Source organism: Asparagus officinalis, chromosome 1 (assembly GCF_001876935.1).
Source record: "Asparagus officinalis chromosome 1, Aspof.V1, whole genome shotgun sequence".
NCBI classification, from domain to species: domain Eukaryota; kingdom Viridiplantae; phylum Streptophyta; class Magnoliopsida; order Asparagales; family Asparagaceae; genus Asparagus; species Asparagus officinalis.
In genome coordinates, this window is record NC_033794.1 from 21,612,680 (window position 1) to 21,635,291 (window position 22,612).

Genomic DNA, 22,612 nt, shown 5'->3' on the forward strand with positions numbered 1-22,612 from the left:
CGGAAACCATGCTGCATGCTGCCGGAGATCAGCCTGATCAGTCTGTGGCTGCATCGATCTCCGAAGACGCTAGGGAGTTTGAGGTTGGTTAGATCTTTGTATGCCTCCGCTTTTTTTTTTTCAAAAAAATTAAAAGAAAAACCCATTTTCATACTAAGATTTAAATCACCTGAAAAATACTCCAAAACTCTTTAATCGGATGGAGTTTGGTCATTAGTTTTAGGCTACTCCTTTTGGACCAAAATTCATTGGATTAATTATGAGACAAGTTGACATGTGTTACTTTCTTGGGATTCTAGCTAGTTAATTAGACCATCGGCTATCGTAAGGAATCAATTTCTCATAGCACTCTCTTGGAAGATCACTAGCAGAAGGGAAGGCGAAAAAGGAAAACAGAGGATGTGATGAAAAATATAACGTTGTGATTGAGAGATTGCCAAAGATATCAATTAGCCCCTTAATCCTTTCATACTTTTAATTAGTAGTTTATCTTCCACCTCCGTTCCGTTCGAATTTGGAAAAGCAAGGGAGAAATCAAATATTGGTAGGAGACAAATGGAAAGTGATTTCCCACCTCTCTTCAATTTCAATCTCCCTACCCCTCCTTGCTAGCTAGTCATCTCCATCCAAAGAGGCTGTAAAGGTGAGGGCATTAATTACTAGGGTATCAAAGTCCAAATCAGTGAAACTTTTGACAGGCTTTTATATCATTTTCTCCTCTAAAAGAGGCAACCAAACACGTCCTTGTCTTAGAAATTGAATTTCCTTATCTATTTTCCGATTATTGAATGTTCTAAAGTAGTGTTGTCGTACATCCATTCTATTATAGGTATTTGATAAATTGCAAATAGGACTCCTTTTGCTCCTTATTTGCTCAATAGCATTTATTACCTCTCAACTCTCATTATTAGCATTTATCGCTAGCTATACTTGTAACCCCACTAACTGTTTATTTTTAATAACACCTATCGTCTCATGAGGGATATGGCAGTTAGCTGCAATTCAAAACCATGACAATATTTATCTTGTGTACGTACTTTTTTTTCTTTACTTTTGGATATTTCTTTCTTTTAAGCTTATTATATGCGTACTGTTTGTTTTATTGTGGCTGCGTTTTTTTGGCAATTAGCTCAAGTAGTGTAAGTTTATTTAAATTTCGGATTAATTGAATTTACTATCCCTCTGATTTTTGTTTTTACGGAAAACCCCATGAACGAATTACTTTTACTATTTATTCAAGAGGTCTATTTGTTATTAGAAAAAACCTCTTCCTCTAGCAGTGGAAAAGCCAAAAAAAAAAATTTCACTCAATAGGTCTATTTGCAAAAGTAGAATTATAGATATCAAACTTCAAACAGTGATACTAAGGGGATCTATCTGCAATTAACGTTTATTAAGTATGTTGTGATTTATTTATGAACCGCACATGTTATCAATTAATATCAGCGGTTTAACGAATAATGATAGATAGGATAAGATATTAATTGCGTATATAAAACGGTCACGAAAGATCACGTTCCTTTTGAATATGGATCATATGACGTGAAAAAGAGACGTCGCTTTTATTTTATTTTATTTTATTTTATTTATTTTGATAACTCAGTAACATTGGGTAACGCTTCTTGATTCATATAATAATATTAGTTTATTTTGCTTGTTGTGTAGAAGTCAGACTAGTAAAGTCAATGAACCTGCAATTATTCTTCGTGCTGATCTTTAGCCTTTAGTAGGTACTTATTTCTCATGGCTAGAGGAGGAAATGAAGGAGGTTGAATGGAACTCTTGAAATTTGTATGATAAATATTCAAAAGGAAATCATATTCTTTTCACTACAAAATAAATAAATAAAATAATGGATGATTGCGATTTATTTTTAATTATAAATTAAAAGTACAAGAGCTATATTTAATGTAATGGTGTCAATCCTATCAAGAAAGTAAATTTCTGATGATACAAGAAAGTAAATTTCTGATGATATATAGAAAGTTTAGTTATATTTGCTCTCTGGAAAAACGCCCTCACACTTAAAAAGACACTCTTAAACTTGTCAAAATAATAATAATAATAATAATAACAATAATACAGTGAAAATGCCCAATACTTGGAAGAATCAATGTAACTGCTCTCAAGTTTGCAAAAATCAAGCTGAAAATTCTCTCATCTTTTTATGTCATGCATGTATGGTATGCACTGCGGTACTAGTATTATATTAAAAAATTAGAGAGAAGGTAAATTAGTAGGGATTTCTTAATTATTTTATGTTGGGTATCAACTCAAACTTCAAGTTGGATGCGGGTTTGAAGGCTAGGCCCAATCTTAGTAGTTTTTCGTAGAGGCCAAGTTAACTTGACGGACAAGTCACGGGTGTCTTTAAATAATGCCTCATATTCTAGGATTTAGTGTAGAGAGAAGGAGAGAGATAATATTCTTGTAATCAAGGTTTTAGAGGGTGTAACCGGGTTCAATGGTATTGTGAGAGAGAGGGTTTGGCAGTCTTTGTCCGTGCAAAAGATTATAATTTGGAGGTGATAGTGGATTGATTTTGATTCCGTGGTTTTTCTCTGTTGAGGGTTTTCCACGTTAAATTTTGTGTGATTTTTTTTTGTTACGTTTGGTGGCTTTTCGGGGTTTTTGCGAGATCTAAAAATCCCAACAAGTGGTATCAGAGCGGGGTTCGACGGTTCGTAGAGGTTTGATCGGTGCGCGATTCGTGAAGGCGTCAGCGGTCGAATCACAGTGTTCGACATCGGCAAAAAAAAGTTACTGTAGCGACAGCACGGTAGCAGGGGTACTGTTCACACAGATCCGACGGTTGAGATTAATTTGTATTTTGATCGAGGATTTGAAGGCGGATTTTGGTGATCCAAGAGTCGTTCCTAAGGTTTTTCGACATGCTGGGTTCGTTTTTGACGTCGGTTTTATCAAATTTAATCTCTACAGTGACTGATTTGAATTTTGATTGTGGTTAGAGGATGACTTCTTTAGGTCCGAAGTTCGATATCCCGCCATTCAATGATAAGACAAATTTTACAGTATGGCAGTGCACGGTTCAAGATATTCTTGTGCAGCAGGGTGTTGATCAAGCTTTGGAGGAGAAGAAACCTGAAGGATTGAATGATGCTGAATGGAGTTCCATGCAAAAGAGGATGGTTAGCACAATTCGTTTGGCACTCGTCCCCGAGATCAAATATAATGTTATGCAAGAGACCACACCAAGGGGGCTGTGGGAAAGGCTCGAGAGGATTTATGCGTCAAGGTCGATGACCAACCAATTGTGTTTGAGGATGAAGCTTTATTCGTTAAAGATGGAAGAAGGTAATGCAATTCAAGATCACATCAATACCTTTAATCAGCTAGTTTGCCAACTTATGAATATTTATGAGGAGATTAAAAAAAAGAGCAAGTGCTACTCCTATTGTCGTTGTTACCGAAGTCGTACAAACCATTAGTTCAAACGATAATTGCAAAGAAGCAGACTTTGAAGTTCGACGATGTGACACCACTCTTACGTGAGAATGAAAGAATAATGGGAAAGGAGAGCGCATCTAAAGGTGGTAAGAGCGCACTAGCTTTTAAAGGTTCTAATCGAGGGAGGAGTAAGGGGAGATGTGACAGTTATCGAGGAAGGTCAAAATCTCGAGCCCGAGACGACAGCGAAAAGGAATGCTATTATTACGGAGAGAATGGTCACATTCAGTTCAGATGTTCCCAGATGCGTGATGATTTGAAGAGTATTAGACAGATGAAGCTTTAAGAAAATAGGAATAATGCGAACTCCTCAGTGATTGTGTGTGATGAAGATGTGATGTTATTGATGCAGAGTATAGGTACTGATGCAAGTAACACCTGGGTGTTAGATTCTGCAGCCTTTATGCACGTTTGCAACAACAAAAATTATTTTAACACATTAAAGACAGACGAAGAATTTGACGACGTGATTGTTGGAAACAACGAGAAGATGAAGGTTGAAGGTGTTGGAAGTGCTCGCCACAAGCTTCACACTGGGAAGGTCGGAATTCTTCATCATGTGAGATATGTGCCAACATGTGGTGCTAATTTAATTTTGTTAGGTGAGATGGCATCGCGTGGGTACAAGTATGTGGGTAAAGGAGAGTGGTGTAAAGTGTATAAAGATGGTGATTTGATTTTGTGAGGGAGGAAGAATAGCAATCATATTTGCTATTTAGATGGACGATCCGTTAATAGTGTAGATTACTCTTCTCAGACTTTTGTCCACAAGGGAGAGGTGAAGAACAAGATGAAGAGAGTGAGTTTTTCTGAAGCCGATGAGACACTTGGAGATTTTTCGTTGAGGGAGGATATGTTGGGTACCAACTCAAACTCCAAATCGGATACGGGTTTGAATGCTAGGCTCAATCCTAGTAGTTTTCGTAAAGACCAAGTTAACTTGGCGGGCAAGTCAGGGGTGTCTTTAAACAAGGCCTCCTATTCTAGGGTTTAGAGTAGAGAGAAGGAGAGAGACAATATTCTTGTAATCAAGGTTTTAGAGGGTGTACCCGGGTTCAAGGGTATTGTGAGAGAGAGGGTTTGACAGGCTTTGTATGTGCAACAGATTGTAATTTGGAGGTGATAGTGAATTGATTTTGACCCTGTGGTTTTTCTCTATTGAGGGTTTTCCACGTTAAATTTTGTGTGATTTTATTTGTTGTGTTTGGTGGCTTTTCGAGGTTTTTGCGAGATCCAAAAATCCCAACATTTTCATTGCCTAAATCTTTAATATTTTGAAATCAATCCCTCAAATCGTTGAAAAATATAAGCAGTTCCCCCAATAATGCTTAAACTATTTTTAAATTAGTCCTTCAAGTTATTAAATTTGTTATTAGGTCCCCAATTCTTATGATATTTCCAAATTTGTCCCCCAATTCAACTAGGAATTTCAATAATTTAAGGGAATAATTTTATTTCAATGATTTGAGAGACTACTGAAAATATGTAAGAATTAAGGGACTAATATCGGAAAAGACAAATTGCTAAAATAAAGAATTAATTAAACTAAGAACTAATTCAAGGTCTATTAGGATAATTTAATAGATTTAAGGATGTAATTAAAAACAACTCATAGATTTGAAGATGTATTAGAAAAAAATAGGGTTTAAGTTGACAGAAACCTTTAACTGCACTCCACTATTTTAAACTACTCCCTTCACGAGTCATCAATTTTGAAAAAGCTCAAAATGTTGGAGCTCACGCTTTTCTCTCATATAGTTATCAGTGCTCATAATTCTATACTTTGGTTACAGATCTCTTGGTTTACCCCCACACACTTGTCTCTAGTATTAGTGATGGAAATGAACCAAATAATTATAAATAGTTTGATAATTTTTCGAATAACTATCCGGTCATATTCGATTCGATAGTTCATTTACCACTAAATAAATATTTTTTAGTATTCGAGTTTACTAACGATAGAATTTAACTAGATGTATATTCGATTCGTTTGTCTATCATATATTCTATTCGAGTTTACTAACGAATAGAATTTAACCAGATGTATCATTGCACATATGATGTCATATTTTTAACCCACTTACCATTTCTACTTAAGTTCTATATACTGATTTTAAGACTTACATAATCTTACATCTGATTTTTAATTAAAATTTTAACTTAAATATATAAACATCATATATTATAAAAGAATAATTTTTATTTATGAATTTTAATACTGTTTGAAAATCAAATTCTTTAGCGAAATAAATGTACTTTGATATTCAATAAATATTTGTGAATATTCATATATATTTATCAAAATCCAAGTATTCCAGTTCGAATTCGAAAATCTAAATATATGAATATTAGAGTCCGCATTCGAATTCGTTAATTTTAAACAAATACAAATACAAACACCTTAATATTCATTCCATTCGATCGATTACTACCCGTACTAATACATATTTGGTTCGCTCAATCAGTACACTGATACTAAGAGAGAAGAGGAAGAAGAAGGTATAGTCTGTAGCCCCGCCAACTACGTCCCCCTAACTCCCCTCAGCTTTCTCGAGCGCGCCGCCATCGTCTGCTCTGATCGCCCTGCTGTAATCTACGGCTCTCGTACGTACACGTGGAGGGAAACCCATGGACGTTGCCTCCGCCTCGCGTCCGCCCTCACCCAATTGGGGATATCTCGCCAAGATGTTGTAAGATCCTCTCTATCTCTTGTTTGTAATTTTTTTTTGTTGATAATTTTTGGAGTTTTGGGTTTTTTTAAAGAATATTTTGATTTGTTAGCTTTTGCGTGTGTATTAAGGGGCAATGTGATTCACTATGAAGAAAACTGAATTGTGGAGAAAAAGAAACTAATATGTGCTTCTGTAAATAGTTTGTTTTTGTTGTGGTTTAGTTTGCCATTTTCTTTCTCGGTCTTGTTTGTCTCATTAATTTCAATGCTAGTTTTCTTTTTGGCTAAATAGCACTTATATACACTACTATTTCATCTGCTTCTCTTAAACCCCCACTTGTATTTGGTAGCAAAAAAAAAAAAAATACCCTAAAGGCCTAAAGTTTTTTAAACTCGCACTTATTTACCCTCACTTAATTTTGATAGCACTCATATACCCTAAAGTTTTTAAATTTAACACTTATAAGGCCCTAAAGTTTTTATAACATTTAGAGCAGCAATGTATTGGTCACTCTGAACGGCTACCTGTTTGGTTTTCTCGAGTCAGGTCGCCGTTCTTGCGCCCAACGTCCCTGCAACATACGAGCTCCACTTCAGCGTTCCAATGGCTGGCGCTCCCGACAAGACTCAGCCATGCTGTCCGTCCTACTGAAGCACTCCGGGGCCAAAGTCCTCTTCGTCGACAGCCAGTTGCTTGAAAAAGCCCAAGGCGCACTCGAGCTTCTTTCCCAATCCAACGCAAGCCCTCCTCTGCTGGTGGTAATCTCAGAACCAGGATCACCGACTCCTTCAACTGACATCGACTATGAGAATCTCATCACGAATGCCGACCCACAGTTTGACATCAGATGGCCAGTTGATGAATGTGAGCCTATATCCATAAACTACACTTCAGGTACCACATCCAAACCGAAAGGTGTCATTTACACTCATCGAGGAGCGTACCTGAACGCCATCGCGACAGTTCTCATGCATGAAATTACGTCAATGCCAGTGTATCTATGGACAGTACCGATGTTTCACTGCAACGGTTGGTGCCTTGCTTGGGGCGTCGCAGCTCAGGGTGGGACCAACATCTGCATCCGAAAAGTCACAGCCAAGGTCATCTTCAGTAGCATCTCTCTGCACAAGGTGACGCACATGGGCGGTGCACCAACAGTTCTGAACTCCATCGTGAACTCGCCAGCTGGCGACCGGAAACCACTTCCCCATAAAGTAGCGTTGATGACCGGGGGTTCTTCGCCCCCACCTCAGGTTCTGTTCCAGATAGAGGAGCTGGGGTTTACAGTCATCCACATCTATGGACTCACTGAGACCTACGGTCCAGCGACGGCTTGTACATGGAAGCCAGAGTGGGACTCTTTACCGGCAGAAGAAAAGGCGAGGACAAAATCTCGTCAGGGGCTTCATCATTCCGGGATCGAAATGGATGTGAAGGATCCAGTTACGATGAAGAGTGTTCCGCAAGACGGTAAGACGATGGGCGAGGTGATGTTCAGAGGAAACACAGTGATGGCTGGGTATTATAAAGATAGGGAGGCGACTGCTGAGGCTTTAGCTGGTGGCTGGTTTCGGTCTGGAGATTTGGCAGTTAGACATGATGATGGGTATATACAGCTGAAGGACCGATCCAAGGACATTGTGATTTCAGGTGGGGAGAATATAAGCACGATCGAGGTAGAGTCTGTGCTTTTTGGGCATCCAGCGATCCTTGAGGCGGCAGTCATTGCAAGGCCTGACGAGCACTGGGGTGAGACGCCCTGTGCTTTTGTGAAGCTGAAGGAGGGGTGTAGTGCAAGCGAAGAGGAGATAGTGAAGTACTGTCGCGATTCGCTGCCTCATTATATGGCGCCGAAGACAGTTGTTTTCGAGGACATACCGAAGACTTCAACAGGGAAAGTGCAGAAGTATGTGTTGAGGGAGAAAGCAAAGGCAATGGGAAGTATTTCTCAGACTAATGGTGCTCCAAAAATTTGATTTGTTTATGGCTATATTTTCTTTATTTGTTGTTTTTTCCCCTAAATATTAGATGATGGGATTTGTTGAAAGTCTACGAACCGAGCTGAGAGTTTTCTGTACATGGGAGAGGATACAAACTCTGAAAGTGAATAACCAGATTGTTGTCTTTCTCCATCTGTACATGGGAGTTGTAGTTAATTGAGTTGTAATTTCTTGTTTAAGTAGTCATTTAATAGTCGGTTACTTTTTCTTTTTTGCTAGTTACACATCTGGAACCTGTGATTTCCAACTCACGTTCTCCATTCTCACTAACATAGTCATTTACATAGGCACAAACATCCAGCGGGAAGGACATTTGTGCATTCCGTAACGGCCAACACAATTAGGGGTGGCCATTTATGGTCCGACCCGCTAATCAGACCCGACCTGACTCATTGTAAATGGGTATGGGTCATTTTACATGGGTCGGGTCACAAGCGGGTCAACCCAAGGACACAATTTATTAATCGGGTTGTAGACAAGTCAACCCACCGACCCAATTAACTTTCACCCATTTATCAATCAACTCTTAACATTCAAAATTTATAAAAACACACCCATAAAATATGAAAATTTTGTAATTTACAGAAAACGTCCTTAAGAGATTCGAAAATTAAAAAACATCCACAAAAGTTCAAATTTACCAAAAATTATGAAAATATCAAAACTTACAAAACAGTACAAACATGTATAAATTATAAACAACACAATGAAAATTTGAAATTTATAAAAAATACCCAAAAAATTTAAAAATTGCACGTAGCGCCCCCCACACCCCCCCCCCCAAAAAAAAGTAAAATTTATGAAAACACAGCCCATAAATATCAAAACCTATAAACAGTATAAAATCTAAAACTTGTAAACAACACCATAAAATTTTTTGAAGTTTGCACAAAACACCCTGATAGTTTCAAAAGTTGCAAAGAATGGCCTTAATAAGTCAAATTTTACAAAAACACACCCCTAAAAAATAAAAACCTATAAATAACTTCACAATCTATAACTCATAAATAGCAAGATGAAAATTTTGAAATTCGCAAGAAACACCCAAAATAAGTCAAATTTTTAAAAAACTGAAAAGTTGAAATGCATGAACAGTGGAAAAATTAAATCGATAAATTACAAAAACCCCGTTTGAAAGTTAAGAGTTTGCAAAAAAAAAAACCCGAAGCACTTGAAAAATTACAAAATACACACTCAAAAGTCAAACTTATACAGAATCATGTCCCGAAAATATCAGAACTTACAAAGGTACAAAATTTATAAGCTATAAGCAGCAAAATAATTTTTTTTTTTAAATTTGCAAAAAAACCTTAAAAGTTTAAAAATTGCAAAATAAACCCTCAAAAAGTCAAACTATTATAGAAACATGCACCAGAAACAATAAAATTTTTAAGAAGTACAATATCTATAAGTTATAAACAGCAGCGTGAAAATTTTAAAATTTGCAGAAAAGACCCTAAAAGTTTAAAAATCGCAAAATACACCATCTAAAAAGTCAAATTTTATAGAAACACACCGCATAAAGATCAAAACTTATAAATAGTACAAAACCTATAACTTACAACTAGCAACGTGAAAATTATAAAATTTGCAACAAACACCCTAAAGGTTCTAAAATTGCAGAATACACGTTAGAAAGTCAAATTTTACAGAAATAAATGCCAAAAATATGAAAACTTACAAAAAGTATAAAATCTACAGCTTATAAAAAGCAACGTGAAAATTTTGGTATTTGAAAAAAACACCCTAAAAATTCAAATTTTAAAAATAACTAAAAGTCAAAATCTACAAAGGGCATAAAGATTATATTTGAAAAAACACCCTAACAACTTGAAAAATTAAAAAACACCCTAAAAATTCAAATTTTAGAAAATAACTCAAAAGTCAAAACCTACAAAGGGTATAAAGCTTATAAATCAGAAAAATTCCAATGAGAAAATCATAATTGCAGAAAGCACCCTAAAACTTTTAAATTTTATAAAAAATACCCACATATTTTAACTTTTACAAAAAACACCCTAAAAATCTAAACTTCTAAACAGTAACAAAACTTATGAATAATAAATAGGATCATAAAAAAGTTGACCATGGACTCTATGGTAAGTACATGAAAATTTTAAAATAATTATGGGTCACTTGGGTTGGTGGGTAACCCGTTTAATAAACAGGTTGAACCAATTATTTGATGGGTCAGGTAAAGTCGATATTATATGGGATGAGTCAAAATTTATATGGGTTGAGTCGGATCGGGTCGACCCGTTTGCCACCCCTAGATTTACACAATTTGCCCTTTGCTTTCAGAAGTTAGCGCGTTACGGCTGATTGGTTTCTACAAACAAAGCCGCAATTACTAAAAAAATTTACCACCTTAAATTAAATTCTGCAAACAAAGCCGCAATTACTAAAAAAAATTTACCACCTTTACTTAAATTCTGTCACGTAAAGCATGGGGAAAAAAGAGGATAGGATCAATTATATATTGTCATGCTGTATGGTAAGGATGACACTAGAGTTTGTGTATCTATATACACGAAAAATCCTGAGATTACTCCCCAGAATTTGACGGCAGATAACACAGATTGTTCTTTTTGCTGATTCTTGCTGATTTGGACACGTTGTTAAATGTTGGTTAATGTTATGGTTACAGCAAGGGTTCTAATCAGATGTGGGATTAGAATTAGCGTTATAGCGAAGATTATTAACTAAAGTTTCATTGTGTTATAATCCTAACCTTAACTCCAAAAGTCAGTTTGCTATGACCCTAACCATAACCCTAATCATAGCCCTAGCCGTAACCCCAACATAACCAACATCCGTTAACAACTCCAAATCAGCTAAAAATAATGGCATTAACATGCCATTAGGTTTCAAATTACTTTTGTAATTACAATCACTAATCTTAAGATTGCCCATGTAAATATACAGACTTTAGGGTCACCTACATTAACTACACCATACTCTAGTGTACCGGAATGTAATTAATTTAAAACGATAAAAATGATTCACAGCAAAAATAATCAACATAACATGGGATGCTCAAAAGCTAATCGCACTCGAGACCTCAAAAATGGTGATTTATTATCTATAACTTGACATTATAATTGTAACGAACATGAATAGTACAAATTTTTTCACTGAATACATGATAATTTGGACAATCTGGCTGATGTTTTAAGGTTCAAACTTTAGCAAATGATTATATTAACATTTGTCACAAAAATACAAGATACAAAACCCTGCAGCGGGAAAAACTCAAACTGTAGAATAGGGGTGGGTTCTCCAAGGGAATAAGTAATTAAGAAGACCTTCATCCATTAAAAACATCAGAAGTACCTGTGCCAGGATTGAAATGCAACTGTGGCCATCTGCTCCATGACTTTGATGAGGCTAAAGCTTTCATTTTTTCTGAAGATAAGGCTTAATTGATTCTAACACAACCTACAACAGTAACAACAAATTTCAACCTGATATCATTTGAAAACCAAAGAAACAATACACAAGTAAATGGAAACATAACAGCTTTTACACAGTTCTAGTATGTCGCCAAAGAGTTGGCAGAATCAAATTCAAGAATGGTTATAAACCATATTAGTAAGAGCATATAAAAGAAGAGGACTTCAAGCAGATCTAAAATCTTTATTACATCCTTTTTCCTTATCAATACTTGACCATTCTTGAGTAAGTAGGAATAATGTCTTAACTAGCAAAAAAAAATGCCGGAGCAACGTCTATGTCCTAATTCCAATAGATTACATTAGCCAAAAATGGTGTCAAAGCACACATCCCCATCTTTTTTCATTACCAATACCGACCATTCTTGAGTAAGTAGGACAATAATGTCTTAACTAGCAAAAAAATGCCGGAGTAATGTCTATGTCCTAAGTCCAATAGATTACATCAGCCAAAAAATGTGTCACCACAAAGCACACATCCCCCATTACCAGACACATCTTTCAAGTAACATTATGAAAATTATCATGACCGCTACTACTATGGATCAATAGAACTAAAATAAATACATTTAACACAGCACTATGACCGTCGTTAATGTCCAATGAAAATTGTGCAACAAACGGGAGCAACCGTAAGGGGGATATTTTGCAAAGACATGATGATATCATTTGATAAGCATGTATTATATATCTGTATAGTATAATAAAAGTAATCCTTTGAAGCAAAAATCCTACAAAATCAAAATAGCCAAACTAACTATACAGTCTATACACTAAAGTTTCCGGAATCAAATACAAGAAAAGCCTCTTACCCGCCCATCATATGACAGTGATGCAAATACTGTTGGATTCCTAGAGCTCCATGCAAGACCTAGCGTTATGGACCAGAAGTTATATTCCAATTTTCATCGTAAAATTGCTCAATGAAAATAATTAAGAAATTAAAATTACCATAAACACTATCCTCATAGTCACTGTATGAACTGAGTAGTGGATCCATCTGACTTGTTGACGAGTCTACTAGACTGAGGAAGTACAAATAAAAAAAATTATGAAATGAGGTACTCAATTAGAAAAACTTAACAATAAAGACTAGAGGAATGTGAAGATAGAGCATACAACCCTTCATTTCTTGCATCCTGGTTTCCAGTAGAAGCAGCCAGCCAGAGATTAACAGCTGAATCCGTTCCAGCACTCTACAAAGTTTAGCCCTTATTAGTGAAATATAAAACTGGTCACCAGAATAGATTCACAAACGAGCTTGTTTCCCATGTTATTCGATTCACTTATATAAGCATGCCTAGAACTTATTGATAAACAATAAAAGCCATATAACAAAATTTTGAGATAGACAGACCAAAATCAGCTGATCATACTCCGGATTATGCCGTACAGCCCAGGTCCTGAAAAATTGTACAGATAAACATCAGGCATACAATATTTTGGTGTAGCAGTAAACAAAACTGATGAGAGCTACATCAGTAATTCCACAGGCATGCAAACAGAAACATCAAATGATATGTAAAGCTAGTAGCATGCTAGCGAAAATCTGATGTTTACATACAGAAGAATTCATGTCTGTAGCCTTACAGTAGAATAAGAGGAAATACCAATGTGTATGCCCAGGGAACTCCTCAACAGGAAGCTTAGGCATTCTAAGGTCCCATAAGCGCAACCCAGATTCATCTTCAGCGGTAACCTATATGATATCAAAAAAGGGTTTTAGCATGCAATTGAAGGAAATTAAGTAAATTTCAACATATTCAATGCAACAACTAACAACTAATAATTAGAAGGTATTGACATACTGAAATGTCTCAAACTGTTCTAGACATTCTCCTCTCTTAAATAAATCATGGTGACTCAAGAAATTTCTTTCATACATGTGATATAGTAACTTGCTTATATTTTCTCTTGATTCTTGATTCACACAGTTAAAAGCATACTTACAAGGATGTGCTGCTGCTTGGGGTTGTAATCTACATCCCGAACATGATTGTGCTCAATTGGATTAGACTTCCTAAGCATATATAGTCCAATTGTCAGCAAGGGAATCAAATTTTCAAGCACATATGTATTACTTGCAGAATAGAGGATTTAGAGAAGAAACATGACCAAAAAGAGTGAAAAAAGTTGATAGAAATGATGCACATGCAGTGCTTGCAGACATAGAGGTATTATACATCTTTTCCACATAATGGTTGCAAAAGTAGACGATGATACCTGTAACCTGTCTCACAAAATGATATATTGGCATAGATACATAACAAAGAAAAATTCTTGAAAGGAACAGGTTCTCAAGGAAAGGTAATCATATCATGGTAACTAAATTTGACTGTCAAAATGAATATGGATGATTTTTTAAAGATTGCTAGAGGTCGACTTTTAATTATTCGTATTACTACTACTACTACTACTATTATTATTATTATTATTATTATTGTTTTGTTCATTTGATAAGAGCTTACATCACCTGGTGCACATTACTATTTGCAAGCTATGGATGATCAGCCAATACCAATGCACATTGGCTATAGTATATAAGACTGACAATCTGATCCAACCAAAACTAATTAATCCCAGTGATATGGTAACAACTATAAGCATTTGAGGTTTGAACTGCAAAAAGATGATTTGATAATGTTAGTAGTATAATACCATTGAAAAATAAACATATATGATTTATCAATGAACATAAATACTGATATGTATAAATCCAGAACTATGGAGCCACTAAATTTTCGATATTGAACTTCATTATATGTTTAATTTTCAACCAAGAACTAAGATCGTTATGGACTTCAGTGGTGATGACATAAAATGTTTCACTTTTCAATCTGAAAAGTACTTCGCAAATAAACTATCTGAAACTAAAATAGAAAAAAATTCCCCCCAATTGATGAAACCAGAAATCTTGCTTACTTCCTTATTCACCCTAACCTTTTCATATTTCTATATACACACCTATAATCATAGAAGTTAGTTCCCAAACACCCCTCTCCTCAATTGATCACTGCTTATTTCTAATAAACAAGGGAAAATAGATAAATTTATCCTCATTTCATCATCTTCTTTTTCCACCTCCCTTGATCACCGCCATCTCCTCCTTTAGCTCTTAGCCAAAGCCGAGTCAACAAAGCCCAAATGGAACTTAAACCACAGCCTCACCATCACCCTAAGTCCATGCCCCATATTCAGGCCCACATGAAGACCATCGGCCTCGTTATTCATCCTTCCCCTTAATCTGTCACCTCAGTTTCTTTGCCATTGCGTACACCAGACTCCTTGCCAACATCAGCCATCTCTTGATCCATTTCTCCAATGCCAAAAATCAAATTTCCAACATGATGATCAAAGGTTGTACTGAATCAAGCTGCACCACTATTTGGATCTCTCTCTTTTCTTGAGCTCATATTCATTGAAATAGAGAACTGGACAACCGCATCTCATGCTAGAAAAGCCCGGGTAGTCTGCATCAAATATAAATGAAGAAATGAAGAAAATGTAAATGAGACAAATGAAGATGAATAGATTTCCGGGAGAGAGGTAAGAGATAAAATGCTATCTGGGACTTTGACGGCTTAGTTAGAATAGATATGAAGCAAGCTGAAGATGAGCATAATTGCAACTTTTCAAGCAACTATGGGAGGACCAAGTTCAAGAAAAAAAAATATTCCCTCGTAGAATGCATCAAATTATAAACGAACAAATGAAGACAATATAAATGAGACAGTGAAGATGAATAGATTTCTGGGAGAAAGGTAAAGTAAGATATATCAGATGCTATTTGGGACTTTGATGGTTTTACATAGAATAGATAGGATGAAAGGAAATTGAAGATAAAGATAGTTAGAACTTTTTCTATCAACTATGGGGACTGAGTTCAATAAAGAAAATAGTTCATGCATAATCTAATTGAGGGACTGAGAAACCAATGGGAACTTTTTTCTTTAATCCAATTTATATGATTAAAAGTGTGAATATGATGGTGAATAAGGAACTAAGAAAGTTTTCAGGTGCATAAACCCAGTACAGAAAAGAGAGAGACAAAAAACCTACAGTTCAGTGCTCCATGTATAATAACTAAAATATATTTACCGTATACTACATTACACAGAGGAGGAACCAGTTTTATCGTTGATCTTTTTCTTAGTTTCAAGCTCTCGACTCATTGTATTTTGATTAGGTGGGACATATCTTCCTGTGCTTTTCACATACATTTTGATAAATTGATTTAACTTCACACAGTTAAAATAATAGAAGCACTGTATATTTGCTGCCAACTTTGGCAGATTAAGAAAATTGTAAATCTTACTCATAAGACACAAAACACAGAGGGAAAAAACAAAGTTATTGAGCGTTCATTGGACCTAAGGAGCGGAGTCCCCAGCCAGAAACATAAGACTCAGATTTTCAACACAAAAAATGATACACAAAAATGTGGGTCTTAAATCTTACAAAACCTTGCAATTAGTGGACAATCACAAACACTGTGTTCTAACTCATGGTGTCATATCATAGTTCTCCAAAATTCAGTCGTAAGAACATGGATACTCTGAGATACTCAGTATTTCATAGGAGTAGAAATTTATTAATTTTTTTGAGTCAATGATTGTTGAAGAGAGAAATGAGAAGTCCACAAAGAAGAGCCTCTAACAACTAATATATAACAATTAATTTCAGTGACCCAAATTATTTCATGTATAGTTTTCATGTGAGTAAAGGTTAAACATCTGTAACTATCAAACAAGAGTCCAAGACAGGTGTACTAATGTGCCATGTCTAATAAAGATGGAAACACCAACTTTCAGTGGGAAGAATTGTTAAATATCATAGAGAATTTCACTTTCAGAATACCAAGATTCATCAATATCCATTATATAAGTATTAATTCATTATAAAGAGGGTTTACATATGGAATTAAGAGACTCGGATATTGTATCCCAAAGCATTAGCAATGATATGATGTTCCTAACATGTCTTCAGCTATTGATATAATGAGTATATATAATTAAAATTTAAAAGAGTCCTTTCAAGTCATAAATGAGTAAATATGCAGAAACAGATAACATATCAATTGATCAAGTATTAACAACTGTATAGCACAAAATGTCTAATGGACATGGACATGTAAATACTAGCGAAACAAAAGAACCCACAGACACAAATTCCAAATAACCATACAAAAATATGTATGCAGGTATATGCCAAGTGTTCATTTAGGCAAACATAATAAACTGCCGATTGGATAAAATGTACAAACTTTTTATAACCATAACATGGTGGCATTCATCTTATGATGGAGTAAGTATTTTCTAATTAGAACATCCCAACAAAAAAAATCCATAAAAGAAGCCTCCTATTAGTTACGCTTATTAGTGCAAGTTCAAAGATCAACAAGATATCAAGCACTGACAATAGTGCAGTACGGAAAAATCAGTTTATGAAAATATCAGATAGTGAATGGGATAAAAAAGATGAAATTGTACTTCATTGAACGGAGGTCCCAACATTGAAGTGCCGAGTCACATATTGCAGCAATTGCATTCTGGTCATGCGGATCCCATGCACCCCCAGATAAGTTATGAAGCATACCAACAGATTCTTGAGATATTACCTACATCTTACAAGCTTGTATAAGAATTCACAGAAAATTTTATAAATCTAGGAGCTCAGTAACGGAAATAGTGACAATAAAAGCAGCAGCAGCAGCGGTAGCAAGAGCACCAAAGTCTTTATACTACATTGTTGAGACTAAGAGACGAGACTGTCAAGTATCCTATGTCTCCATGCAGCTCTATTAATTTATTTTTATATTATTTTGTCCTTAAAACAAACAACTACAATATCTTTTTAAACTGACTTAACCAGGTGCATTGTGGTCAGCCCTAGAAGCTCCTAGACTTACGTGATTTTCAGCCATCAATGCAATCTATATCTGATTGCTTTTTTTCACTTTAGCCACAATTGCATTTCTTATCTAGGAAGAATATCATTAATGAACAAGCTAAAACCTGATGCTGGAAGTGTCTAATCAAACATATTACTGCAAGGTACGTTGTCGCCAATATCGCAAGTTAGCACAATGCATCGACATAAATCGATTACTACTTCCAAAATGTGTTCTATTTAACACTTGATTTTATAATTAAGCATTGGTTCTAAGTTTGGCATTGTGTAAACAAAGCATTTTTTACGGATTAAACAAATAAACAGCCATTACTAACTTGGTGTCTGGTTGCCACACGTTAGGACCTTATTTAGAATGCGTAAGCAGAGGCTATAAGCGAAAAGGAATGACCTCTTTCAGAAGAGGATGCTAATCAGCTTCTTTCATTCCCCCATTTCTGTTCTCCTTTCTCTGCACATCTGGGTATCCAGTTCAAATCACCAACTCATTATCTTGTATCTCTTGGATTCTTTCCTATCTGAATACTCCGTTAGTTTAAGTTTGTCTCTTAGCTATGCTCATCCGAAGTCTTCCAAAACATCAATGTTAGATTTATCCAACACTGAAGCAAGTAAATGGACACCTATTTTGTAAGCACTTAGACATTTAAAAACTGAAACAGAATCAGTTTAAGAGAAATTATTTCGATAGATGCTTTTCACAGGGAACTGCCTGTAAGCAAAGTGACACTATTCCATAGAATTGAGTACAATCTTCCATAAAATCCATCATTTTTACCCCTCCTTTAGATTAATTACTGGTCTAAGAGAATTTTAGGAACTTTCTCCTTTGGATCCACAATCATAAACTGTTTGACAATTACCCTAAGTTTCTCTAGCCACCTAGCTTTCAAGAATTAATGTCAAGAACCAAGCTTCCAATTTCCACATCAGAAATTTGATAGACACCCAAGGTACTAAATCTATGGTTGCAGAGGATAGGTCATAGCTTTCAAGAAATACAAATTTCATCAGCATTGTCATTGTCATTGTCATTGTCTCATCATCACAGCAATGTGACTCATGATCCAACTTCACCCTACAGGAAAGCTAATATGAATTGCACGACGTGACTTTATGGAATGAATCAGCACGGTTAACCAAGCTCCCAAGCAAGAGTGTTGTTCAAGTACAAGAATTGTAATGAATTAAACTTTCTGGAGTAAGTATCCATGTGCCTGCTGGCACTATATCCCTTAGCAGCATATGGAAATTTCAGGTACGAAGTCTAGATTGTGTCTACTTAGAGCATAGATTTGCCCCATTACAATGTCATGCTTTAATTTTTTTTTTAAATCACTCATATGAATGAAAAAATAAACTAATTTGTGGATGTCTCATCAGTACAATAAAATTGTTTCCATCACTTTTAAGTACAAGCAAGTTCATGGATATTTCCTAAAAGATCCAAAACCTTGGCAAAGCAACAAATATGTTACAAGGTGAATTTTTTTGAATAACAAGATAAGAGTCGATGACTTCTCTGTACAGATGTATTTAATGACAGAAATTCTATCGTTATTCGGTTTGAGTTGTGTAAATCATGATCAACAATGTGTGGTTCTAATTAATGTGCTGCGCCATCATTTTGCATGCCATTTAAATTAATAAGACAACCATTTCTCTGCAACAAACTTACTATACTCATGAGAAGTCCCTGAACAAAGAATAGCACAGAAGAACCAAATAAAATGCGGCTGTTCTGAGAATCAAGCATCCACATACTACATCTAGAAAGTAGAAACTTTAAAAATAAGAGTGATTTGCAAAGTTCACAGAGAAGCTTTTAGCTGTATTGTTTGAGGAATCATGTTTCGTACCTTAGCCACCTTGGTTGAAGAATCTATGTTCCACAGCAATAGATTTCCCTCATCAATGCTAATCAATTTGTCATGTTTTCCCAGTGGCCACCAAAGGATGCTACAACAAATAATTAACAATAATCAAAACTTTACAGCAAATACAAAAACTAGGTTAACTTTTTTCCCCTTCAAGATCAATAATGAAAATACTAGCCCATTCCAAAATAAGGATCATGCTTAAACTTTAAAGATATTATGAATTTAACTAAGAAATATCCAGCAAGAGTCAATGCCAGAGGTAAACAACAAACTTTGTAAGAGCAACAATTTTGAAATTGTAAAGAACGACAATGACGCCTCCATCCCAATTTGCCAGCAACATGAATTATATTCTTCCATTAGTTCTACTGAGAATTCCTAGTTCATTAAATAAACAATATCCATATCCTTCTCTTCCAATAAGTTTTCTCAGGTCCACCTTCACTCGTCTTTATCCCATTGACGATAATCTTATCACTTCTCGTAACTGTGCATTTACTTGCCATTAGTTGAACATGGCCAACCCATCTTAATTGATTCTCTCGCATTTTATTTCAATAGGAGGGGAACAACTTCTAGTGGATGCATTCATTTCTTCTTGTAACTTTCGTTATACATCCACAGATCCATTGTGACATTCTCATTTTCTACACTCAGTTTCTGCACATGTCTCGTAACAGCCTAATATTCTCATCCATGAAGCATCGTTGGCTTTCTAATTGTTCAGAACTCCTCTTACAATTTTATAGATATTCTGATAGGTAAAAGCACTTTAATCCTCTTGATTTAATTCTGTGAACTACACCATCCGCATTTACATTAAATGAACCTAATATCTTCAAAGTGATTACTTCCATTCCTACATATTTCTTAGTTGTCACTATGTACTATAGCTCATCCTTGTTCACAGCTCAACTAAAACTACTCTTGATATTTGCTTTGTTATTCTTTACTATTTTCAAATCCTTTAAATTTAAGAGTTTCACTCCACCTTTTTACTTTAGAGATTATTTTTCTTCAATCAACACCTAATACAATGCTATCAACAAATAACACACATCACTAGACTTCATCTTGAATATGTTAGTTCATAACTAATGCAAAAAAATAAGCTTAAATCTTATTCTTGGTGCAAACATATGGTAAAAGGAAATGGTCGATATACATGTCAGATAATTGTTTCTTTTGTAAGACACCGCATTATCTCCCTTGCATTCTACAGTTTTGTAAACAAAATGAATGGAAGTATGAATTTAACATATATCAACAATTTAGTGAAGGTGAAGGATCACTTACTGGAACAAGCAATAAAAGATTTTATGTCCCTCTATTGCCTCTCATTTAATTCCTTTGTGGTGTGTGTGGGTGTATGTGTATTTCTGTGACGTGTGTGAGAGAAAGAATAACTATGTATGTGTGGTTGCATATTTCTGGGGCTTACTATGACCAACTGAAGTGGTGTCCTATGATGCACGGATACGGATACGGGACACGAATACGACACGGACACAGATACGACAAAATCCAAAAAAATAGGATACAGGGATACGGCAAGGAATTTTTTTAAAATTATTATTATATATAGAAAATTTATAAAATTCAACTAACAATCTATCGCAAAATAACAAGTTTGTAAACAAAAAGTACCTCAAGATGAAGTGAAAGCTAGTCCGATGACTTCTTCATTGCCTTCATTATAAGCAAACAATACGGCCTCCGTGGTGGGTTCATCAAGAGACAAGGTTGCGACATCAAGAATTCCGGCATCCTGAAATGAGTTGAATGCATCTCCACCAATATCCCACAGCTTCGATTCTCCTTGATATTCTTGGGATGACCGAGAAAGCAAAGGAAGATTGCTATGCACATACACAAGATCTTCTGCCCTTGTCGATATCATCTTGTTCCTCTTCAAAGAGTGAATGAATGAGTATGTACTCGAATTCCTTTCGCAGCAAGAGGATGAGCAGGGTTAGCCCAGAAGCTTTAAGGCCAATGCTTGTAGATTTGGAGCTGAGGATCCATAGAGCACCCACCATGGTTTTGGATCCATCAATCCTCTATCAACAAGAAGCTTTAAGGCCAATGCTTATAGATTTGGAGCTGAGGATCCATAGAGCACCCACCATGGTTTTGGATCCATCAATCCTCTATCAGCAAGAGCATCTGGATCACTAAAAGTGTCAAGAGCGGCCGAGAATCTAGCATATTCCAAGTTAACCGCCCTCCGTTCATCGACATTAGGATAATATCTCCTCAGACACTTGAACCTTTTCGAAGAGATCTCCTCATCCTGATGGAGTGCTTGCCGATGGATATTCTCATTGAGTCATGTCTCATGATAATATCTATTAAAATTTAACATTGAATTAGCCATTATTAATAAAAATAATCACATCAAAAATAATGAATTAATAACATAATCTAAATTATTACCTTGGATTCAAAGAGTGCGCCAAGCAGTGAAGTGGCGTGTTTCTCTTATTCCATCTATCCACCAAGATCTTGTGTACGACATCATAAAATGAGGAGGGATCATTTTTTATTTTGCCCTCGTGTCTATAAATAACAACATTCACATTCTCAATCATTGTATCCCACATATCATATACCAAATGAAGGTTGGGCTTGTCGGTATCAGTGAGCCGGATCATATCATATATAGGAGCAGTGAAAGCAATAATATAATCCACCCTATCCCACCACAAATCATCAAGCACTTTCTCTTTAATAAACTGTGCTTTTCCCACATCATCATCTCTGTACAAACTCCAACGGTCGCTAAGAACCATATCTTGGAGGCTTCTCTTGATCACTATGAACCTCTTTAGCATGATGATCCATGAAGCAAATCGGGTATCAGCAATTGAAAGAAGCTTTATCTTCGGATGATCATTGAACATAGCCAACCTCACTGAGTGATTCATGATGAAGTTCTTAATCATCAAAGCATCATCGGATACCTCTGTAATCCAACATCACTCTGCATAAGCAATTGCATTAGCCTCTGTATTCTTCGCAACAGATATTCTTAAGGGCTAGATTTAGAGTGTGAACAACACATGGAGTCTATAAGATGTGTGGAAATTTACCCTCCATAACTGCCCCTGTGACCTTGCATGCCGAAGCGTAATCAGTAATGATTTGGATCACATTTTGAGGCCTCACCTCTCTAATGCAATCTTCAAGCTTCTCTGCAATGAAATATATATTCTTCTGCTCTCCCTCGG

General features: G+C 35.7%; 3 protein-coding genes across 3 annotated transcripts in view; 1 reads left to right on the forward strand and 2 right to left on the reverse strand.

Annotated features, from left to right (window-relative positions):
• LOC109821141 (probable acyl-activating enzyme 1, peroxisomal) lies at positions 7-8,362 on the forward strand. Its single transcript, XM_020387335.1, is given in 4 exon segments — positions 7-83; positions 5,934-6,158; positions 6,687-6,750; positions 6,753-8,362. Coding segments are annotated over 4 exon segments (1,728 nt in total). The 5' UTR covers positions 7-8; the 3' UTR covers positions 8,117-8,362.
• Positions 11,197-22,612, reverse strand: part of LOC109821148 (WD repeat-containing protein DWA2-like) — a 32,253-nt gene continuing 20,837 nt past the window's right edge. The window contains exons 5-13 of the mRNA XM_020387343.1: positions 19,362-19,461; positions 17,082-17,209; positions 13,543-13,612; positions 13,203-13,291; positions 12,950-12,995; positions 12,715-12,788; positions 12,544-12,617; positions 12,405-12,463; positions 11,197-11,578 (exon numbers count right to left, since the gene is read on the reverse strand). Coding sequence (XP_020242932.1) covers positions 11,537-11,578; positions 12,405-12,463; positions 12,544-12,617; positions 12,715-12,788; positions 12,950-12,995; positions 13,203-13,291; positions 13,543-13,612; positions 17,082-17,209; positions 19,362-19,461 — 682 coding nt within the window. The 3' untranslated portion in view covers positions 11,197-11,536. The remainder of the gene's footprint in view (positions 11,579-12,404; positions 12,464-12,543; positions 12,618-12,714; positions 12,789-12,949; positions 12,996-13,202; positions 13,292-13,542; positions 13,613-17,081; positions 17,210-19,361; positions 19,462-22,612) is intronic.
• LOC109821157 lies at positions 21,036-22,601 on the reverse strand. The gene is made up of 2 exons (XM_020387349.1): positions 21,819-22,601; positions 21,036-21,730 (listed from the first exon to the last, which is right to left on the reverse strand). Exons 1-2 carry the CDS (start codon positions 22,325-22,327, stop codon positions 21,712-21,714), a joined length of 528 nt encoding a protein of 175 aa, XP_020242938.1. The 5' UTR covers positions 22,328-22,601; the 3' UTR covers positions 21,036-21,711.